This window comes from Anarrhichthys ocellatus, unplaced genomic scaffold (genome assembly GCF_004355925.1).
Source record: "Anarrhichthys ocellatus isolate YVR2014 unplaced genomic scaffold, GSC_Weel_1.0 scaffold399, whole genome shotgun sequence".
In the NCBI taxonomy this organism is placed as follows: Eukaryota; Metazoa; Chordata; class Actinopteri; order Perciformes; family Anarhichadidae; genus Anarrhichthys; species Anarrhichthys ocellatus.
The window spans coordinates 38,841-47,581 of NW_022280373.1; the positions used below are offsets into that span (position 1 = coordinate 38,841).

General features: G+C 44.7%; 1 protein-coding gene and 1 non-coding gene across 2 annotated transcripts; one reads left to right on the forward strand and one right to left on the reverse strand.

Annotated features, from left to right (window-relative positions):
- Window positions 1–152: 152 nt before the first annotated feature.
- trnas-aga (transfer RNA serine (anticodon AGA)) lies at window positions 153–234 on the forward strand. Its single transcript has one exon. It is a non-coding gene; the product is annotated as a tRNA-Ser (tRNA).
- Window positions 235–655: 421 nt separating this feature from the next.
- LOC116401363 (growth factor receptor-bound protein 2-like) lies at window positions 656–6,516 on the reverse strand. The gene is made up of 4 exons (XM_031879721.1): window positions 6,375–6,516; window positions 5,879–6,008; window positions 5,228–5,396; window positions 656–4,556 (listed from the first exon to the last, which is right to left on the reverse strand). The coding sequence occupies exons 1-4, from the start codon at window positions 6,514–6,516 to the stop codon at window positions 4,371–4,373; spliced, it is 627 nt and encodes a 208-aa protein (XP_031735581.1). The 3' UTR covers window positions 656–4,370.
- Between the last annotated feature and the right edge of the window lie 2,225 nt (window positions 6,517–8,741).

Genomic DNA, 8,741 nt, shown 5'->3' on the forward strand with positions numbered 1-8,741 from the left:
CTCACTATCCATCCCTTTTACTGCTGAGTTAAACTATAATGCATCATGTGTTATAAGTTCATCACGTATTTTCTATCTAAATATTATTATATCATAGACTTGACATATGAGTTTAGGTTTTAGAATGTTGAGTATACAGTATAATGTCATCAGTTGTCGTGGCCGAGTGGTTAAGGCGATGGACTAGAAATCCATTGGGATCTTCCCGCGCAGGTTCGAATCCTGCCGACAACGTCAAGTTTTTTACTTTCGAAATGTTGATTTGAAGATTTTATGCAAACAACGCTGTCCTCACCAAACGATGACATATACGGGCAATATGTCGTTTTGATTGCAATAAAGCACTGAGATCACCACCGTAATGGTGCTTAGATCAACGACACTGCTAGTTATCTTACTAGAGACAATATCCAAATTCGTTTTAAACCATTATTGGGAACCAGGCTTTCATTAGAAGCAGATGTAAAATCATATTTACGATCTGTATCATAACTTCTAAGTGGCATTGCTACCTTATTGTTTCAGTGTAGGCCGTAGTATATAATTTAAAGAAATATCTTTGTTGTGAAGTCATTTTCACTTCAGTAATGTAGACCAGAACACGTGACCACCACTGACTTATGTGTTTGTGCCCACATATTGTGTCTCTCATTCAGCACGTTCCTCTGGTTATTTATTATAAATGAAAATTCAGACAATTAAGTTGACAACAGGTAGTGTGGAGATCAGCCAGTAGGCGGCAGTAATGTACCATAAATGTCTGAACATGGCAGCGTGCACCGGCCTCATGATGAATATAGATAACTCTGGAGGCAGAAAGTCTACAGGCCTCTGACTGCAACTTTTCAATTATAGATTGCACATCTAATGTGCGGAATGTGCGAAAGCACCCACAAAAACAGCCACCGCAGTTAGAAAAGCGTGTCATTATTATGAGAGGTATCATAGTTTTACACACACAGTGCACATCAGAAGACTTGACGCCAGAAGTCAACGGACGACCGCAGAGGTCACATTACATCCCGTGAAGATGAACAGAAGCGCTGGAGCAGCGTGACATCTCTCACAACTCCGAATCCATTCCACATGAGAGGGCCAGAAAGAGGACAGCCACGCCGATAGATGCTCCAGGCAGTCGGTGACAAAAAAAAAGAGAAAGCAGAGAGGAGTCAGATTGAAGAGGAGCGCGACATCAGCACGCGGAGAGCCGAGTCCAAATGTGGAGCAGACGGTACGTCAGACAGTGTAAACGCGACGGTAAAGATCTCACTGAGCAGCAGCAGCAGTGTTGCTCCTCGGGCTAGTTTATCTCTCCAAGAAATGACATCATCAGCTTCCTCCTCACTGCTTCATCAGATCACACACGCGCATCATCTGCACCCCGGGAGACGGAGACTGACACTTTGGATGAGTTTCATCATGAAATGTGACCTCGTGTTTGAGCTCGAGCTTCTGTCTGACTCACCGCCACTGCTGCGGATGTCTGGAAGAATCCACTTCTTGGCCGTAGAGTGAAGCTGTTAGATTATATGAGTGTGTGTGGATGATTTGATGCAACACAAACATAACACAGGCAATATCATATCACTTTGTCTGGATGGGCAAGATCGAGGTTAGGATGTCACAAAAAAGTCACAAAATTGCCAGAAAAACAATCAAAGTTTGCATGATAATCAAACAATGCATCTCGCATTACTCAATTGCCATCACACTGCATTGACATGTATGGAGACCACATGCTACCTACAAGGTGTTCATTGATGCATTAATGAATCTAAAGGTTTAGAAACTCTTCAATAACATATATATTAAAGATATACACTATAAAGAAGAAATGACCAATTTTCCCTTTTATAAATGAAGTTAACAGACTTGAGTGTTCGCTGACATTGTGACTCCTTACCATTTGTTTTTCACATACAGAAACATTAACGTTTTTATTCCAACAGTAAAATGAAAAAAAGACTAAACATACATCTCCAGAAGTGTAGAAAATGTTGCCATTATCCTAAAACTAATGCTCGTGGCCACCGAGGCTGCAGAGTAAAAGTTAGTTACCACTCATAGCTTCACTGGAGAAGTTTCCATACTTCTTGGTACTGGGTTATTTCGGTCGTTATCTTCTAGTACCATCAAGTACTGATACCACTCCCTACTGCTATCTCAAAATTGTAGTTTCTGAATATATCCTGTCATTATTTCGAGGAAGTTTCTCATGATATGACGTCCAGGTTCCATACTCCGGTCCATGAGGAATATAAATCTGTATCAGAGACCACAAGAAATGATTCTCGTTTTTTAATAATTGCATTTTATTAATTGAAAAAAAAACAAAAAAAAACAAATGCAAATAAAAAGAGCAAAAACAGTATCATTAGGTAAGACAAGGCGAGAGACACTTAAATAAGAAGAGTTCCATGTTGGTGAGGATAAAAGGTGACGGCGGGTTGATGTAGAAGGGGAGCGGGGGGGGGGGAGAGAGGCCTTGTTGGATGGGACAGGTTGGATTATATACACTGTTCCTCACTGCAGGACTGGCAGGAGGGAGGGGGGGGCTCAAAGTAGCAGGTCGGAGACACTGAAACACCAGAGAGAAAGGCACTATCCAGAGAGAACAAGAAGACAGCAACACAAACACGGTAAACACAGACACGGGACCAGAAATCAAAATGCTTAACAAAAAAGTGCTTGACCACACGCCACATTGGACAGAAGGGAAACGAAACAAAACAAAAAAAACATCATTAAAGCTGATCTCTCAACTTTTAGCATAGAAGACAATCTCAGTTTTGTGAACTGCTGCGGATCTGCACTGGTGACTTCACACACACACACACACACAATGTGATTATCCCAACTCGGCCTCTCTGCTACGTGCAGGTGTAGCGAGGAGAGCGTTCTCTTTCGTGTGTGTGTGTGTGTGTGTGTGTGTGTGTGTGTAGCATGCACGGCGGATGCTTTGTGAATATGCGTGTGGACTACCAGCGCGCACACACACACACACACACACACACCCACACACCCCCCCCCCCCCCCCCAAAAAACGCATCACTCTCCTGAATGAACATGGACAGCGTCACCGCCTCTTTTTTAAAATCCCTTGCACGGTTTCTGTGTCGTAGTTCAGTTCTCCGACCTTGCTTCCCTCATGTTAATGTCTGTGGACTCCAGTCAGCTACATTCACTGCCCAGGTAAAATGGCTGCAATAAATACATTGGCTTTGAAAGAAAAGGTGGCTGACCTCTTACACGGGGGGAGGGGGGGGATGGGCTTTGTGATGCAACAGCTGGTCAACATCAGCTTCCTGACAGGGTTTAGTCGTCTTTCTCAAGAGAACTCTCTTTACTTTCCTCGCTTTGCAGACAAGAGAAAAACATCTTCGAATGGAATATTTTACGACCGCTGAAATATGATTTGTTATCCGAGAGCCCTCAGATAGATTCAGGAACAAAACAAAAGAAAAAGGACAATTCAGCACATCCTAGAGCTACTATGTCTTATCAGACTAACAAAAGACTGAACATAATTTACAAATGGAAGAAGGAAAGGGGGGAGAAGAGGGAAAAAAAAAAAAAAAAAAAAAGATTTGTGATGAGAGGTAAAACAAACACACACATACAAATATATAATATATATTCTTAAAAAATGGATTCTCTCTATAGTTGATTTATTTATACAGCCGGGGGCTGATGTACAATGCTCTCGTGCCAATGATCTCACACAATGGAAACTTGCAGTACTGTAGATTGCATCTTTTTTTTTTTTTCCTCTCTTCTTTTTTTGTACATTTTTTAAAACCATTTCTTCTTTTTTTTTTCTTCTTTATTTTGTACATTTTTTTTTCTTTAAAACAGAGTTAGGATTCATCGGTAGGCATTTCATTTATGTGATTAAAACAACATGCGGCAAAGAAAAAAAACACAAAAGAAGGGGGACAGAATGTTAAGAAGTTAAGGAGAAGACAGAAGCAGCTGTGGGAGAATCATTTTGGTTATCTTCACAGGTCGGTGCGCTACTCGTTTTAGTTTAGATTTTCCCTCAAAGACCGCCCGGTCCTTCGCCAGGGCATTCGCTGGGCAGGTGAACGCTTCTCAGCGCGAGTAAAAGTGGATTTCTGCTCAGCTGCCGCCCGCACAGCGACGCCTACGACAGCACTACTCCTGCTTTATCCCTCCCTCTCCCTCTCAGCTGTTTGCTCCTGTTATGGTGGGATGGCAAAGTGGGGTGGAGGGGTGGTTGGGAGTTGGATGGGTGGAGGGAGGGGGAGGGGGGGGTTTGTTGGGTCTGATGAGATCAAGAACAATGATGATGGTGGTGATGGTTGCTGCTGTGGTGGTGGTGGTTGTTGTCGTGGACACGGTCCCTCTGTTTACATGTTCCGGTTGACAGGCGTGACGTAGTTGCGGGGGAACATGCCCGTCAGGCCGTGGCAGCCCCCTTTCCACCAGTTGGGGTCGGAGTTGTCGAGGACCTGGATGAAGTCGCCGCGTCGGAAGCCCAGCTCTCCTTCCTCCTGGGGGTCGAAGTCAAAGAGCGCCTGCACATATGTGGGATGCTGCGCAATCGAGAGAAGGAAGGTTCAGCAAGGGGGTCATGTGATGATGATTAGAAACGTATACATACTAAACCTACAAGTATAAACAATAGCACCCTGCTATACAATCTCTCTGCCCCCTCTAACCCGAACCCTCCATCATCGTCTGTCTGTCTGTCTTACCCTCCACTTCTTCTCATCTCTTTATTTTCCCGTGTGGTTTCGGTCACACTTCCTCTCATGTTCCCCTGCAGCTGCCCCTAAGCCTCCCTGTGGCCGTCTTTACCTGCCGTTTAATACTGGCACACTCGTTTAGGACTGCAAACCCCCCCAAAAAAAGCTGTCACAAGGAAGTGTCTGAAACCAGAGTCACCCACCACTGATCAAGTGAAAGAAAAAATAATATACATGAAATATATTTGATGTAAAGGTCATTTCTTTTGTCAAATGTCTGCAGGCAACATTGCTCAAGTTTGTTCGCATATGTTAAAGCTGACAACCAAGCTGCTCATCGTTAAGGACTTATAATATCTATACGAGCATGTATTATTGTAAAAGTTCACCCAATTATGTCAAATATCTCAAATAACATGTTTACTCTAAATAGTTTACAAACCACATTTAAATAAAAGCGTACAGAGAGCAATTCTGTGGTGTTTTGTGTGTTTTAGGAGTACAGCCTCGATTCTTACCTGTGGGACCTGCTCTATGTCTCGCAGGAAGATCTGTTGATTGCGAGAGACTGAGGTGGAGCGGTGGTAGTCCACCAGCTCGTTGAGGGAGTTAAACTTCACCACCCAGAGGAAATACTTTCCCGCCCCGTCGCGTAGAACCTTGAAGTGCTGGACGTCGTTTCCAAACCTGCACAAGGGCACAGAGAGGAAACCTATGAGGAGGTCTCCACCACCGGTACAGTCTCTCACACACACATGTACAGTTGTTAAAGTACAGATATGAATAAAGCTAGTGGAGAACTCAGACATTAATCTTGCTCATCAAATGTCAAAGGATGTGGAATCCGGGCAGTGCAGACAGTAACTATGATCCATATCTGAACTTCAACTTTACATGTGACCCGCTGTGAACTGATGCATCTTTTAGGGAACGTCAGAACATAGAGAGACGGATAAAGATGAAATGAGCTCTGTGTATGTGTGTGTCAGCTAAAACACTGAGTACTGGCAGGGCTGACGTCCAACACACTTATTTAAATGATAACCGGTGAACTCTAACCACCGGAGGGCGGCACCGAGACCGCACCAGAATGAGGAAGAAGGCCGGTAACTCAGACGCACCAAGTATGGAAACAGATGAACTTGATCACATGTGCGGATCGTACTCACTTGACGGAGAGGGAGAAGTCTCCTGGTGCACTCTCGCTCTCTCTGATGAGGAAGGCCCCGTCGTGCCTCTGTTTGTTTAGCATCTCCTCTGCTTTGGCGCGGGGGATCTTCCCGAAGAACCACCTGTGGGGGGGGGGAACAGATGCGTGTTAGCACCGACTGAGCTGACCCAAAGCCAGCCCTGAGTCTTCTTGCTTAGACTGGAGTCTATAAGAACTCTGAATGTTGTCAGTTTTATATCTACAGAGAAAATTGTAAAAAGCTGTACTTTGAGAATATAATAATAATAAATTGATCTATATAGCACTTGGGGCCTGGGGAGCCTGGCCCTTCATGCATTGTGCGAAATGTTCCACTTTTATCGGCCAAAACCTCACATTCACACCTGCGAGTAATTTAGGGTTTCAGTTGAATTCAGAGGACTGAGGGAGGAAACCGTGGAGGGCTGAGTGAGAACATGCAGACATCACACCCACTGCTGGCTGACAGCTTTGACCTGAGGAGTCTGTGGTGTGGAGAGGAGGCGCTAACCGCTGATCCACCGAGCTGCCCAGTGCGCCAGTCAAGTCGCACACCACAAGCACAGACATCTCTTTGGACCACAGAGAGGAGAAACCCCCTCCGTCACAATGCTGCATGTCACACCAGGAAGTAAGTTAACGGTTACACTCGGACTGGCCGGTCCCGAGGAGCTGCATCCGTAAACCAGGAAGTAGATCAGTCATTATCTAATTATAGTGTGACTGCTAACACAAACTAATACTACTGACACACGGTTGTATTCCTCTGTGTCTGTCGTAAAATGTCATCACTTCCGGTTAGACATTTGTGCGGAAATTCAATAATTTGCAGAAGAATTCTTGAGTTCTTGCCCAAAACGTGTGTTGTGAGCTCACGGTGACCTTTTGAATCTCTCTAATCAGTTCGTCCTCGAGTCCAAGATGATGTTTGGGCCAATAAAACAAAAACAAAGAAAAGACATTCCTTCCAGATCGCTCCTGAGACATCACGTTCACAGATTAATCTTCGGATGTAAATACACAGTTCTCCATCACTTCTAAGTGGCGTGCATTTATCTTTAGTTGCACAAATGCTTCTCACACGGAACTGTGAGGAAATGCCGTCAGAAGGAATGAGTGAGAGTGAATAAGATGGATGCAGAGAGAGAGAGAGAGAGAGAGGGAGAGAGAGAGAGAGAGGGAGAGAGAGAGGGAGAGAGAGAGAGAGAGAGGGAGAGGGGGCAAAGCCAGAAGAAGCTCTTCGCTTGTGTAAATAATTAAAAAGTACAGTCAGCCAAAAGATGACATCTCGGCTGCTTTACACGAAGGTGAAAAAAAAAAAAAAAATCAATAATGAAGATGGCCGAGACGAGTCTCTTCCAGCGTTTCATAAGAGTGACAGCGGAGGAGCCATTAGAGGAGGAAACAGCAGGAGGCGGCTACCGGCGACACACCTCCGCCCGCTGCTCCACTGCTCTGCTTCTTCACCGCTGGGCAGAGGGGGGGGGACTTGCTTACAAACAGAGGGGACTCGGAGCCGAGCCACGCTCCATTGTGCCGCGCTGTATAGCGCAGCTGCGTGTCTGTCGGGCCGCGTGGGTGCCTGGTGCCTTTTTTTTCAGGGTAGGCAAACTCACTTCATCAGTGTCACCACTGTTTTTTTTTTGTCCATCGCCGCGCCGGGTAGTTTTTACTTCAATCAAACATTTACTGCAAATCTATTTTCAATCCACAAGGTGAGGCGATATCGCACTAAAAGCTTTCTCAGCGTGTTCTTCAGCTTCTATAAGACAAGTCTGGTTGAAATGATGCCGAACAGCGGATCCGGTTGAAAAGGAGAGCTGGATGACGTACCAGGATGTGGCAAACACTTTTAAAAACGGAGCCCATTAAGGCCGGCCAGCATTAGCCGACCTCTCACAAATCACCGCAGTCTGTGATTTGCAGTTCTTCTGGGATCCGGCCGTATAGTGCAACTTTGGCCCACTGGCTGTTTTCGAAAATAAAAAAAAAGCTGCAGAGAATGATCGGGACTTTGAAAAAGCAGGTACCAGCAGCACGGGTGGCCGGGTGGAAAACACACAGTGAAGTGGTCGGGATGAGTGGCAGGCCGTCGAATTAATCCCCCCGGATGAGAGTGTAATAATAAAGTAATGATCAATGTGAGAGGTGAACATTACGCCACGAGAGGCACAGGCAGCGATAAAAGTCTGGTGACTTTGTTGGCTGTGATAAGGCTGATCTACATACAGTTTCAGAATAACCTGTTAAAAAAGACAAATATTTTTTTACCATTTTGTTTCGGACAACTAACCCAAATATTTCATGTTTTGCTCCATGCCATGCTAAATAGTGTGCAGAAAGCATTGCACTCTATAGTACGACAGAGCAAACACTGCAACACCCTCGTGGTCGTCACCACAATGACGACCACGAGGACTTGAGTCTGTTACACTGGAACGAAAAAAAACACAAGAGCTGTAAAAAAAAACAAAAAAAAAAACACAATGACATCCCCCTCTGTAAAATATATATAGATAGATATATAGATAATCTAGATAGATAGATAGATAGATAGATAGATAGATAGATAGATAGATAATCTAGATAGATATAGAGAGAGAGAGATAGATATATATATAGATAGATATAGGTACATCTGATCGCACCCCAGCAATGATGCAATAAGGTCAATATTCAATTACGCATAAGAGGCCGGGGGCACATTAATAAAGAGAGAGCTAATCTGGCACCGAGCGCAGGTCAAGAGGTGAGGTTCCTGCTGCCAGTGTGTGTGTGTGTGTGCGCGCGCGCGCGCACACACACACACACACACACACACACACACACACACACACACACAC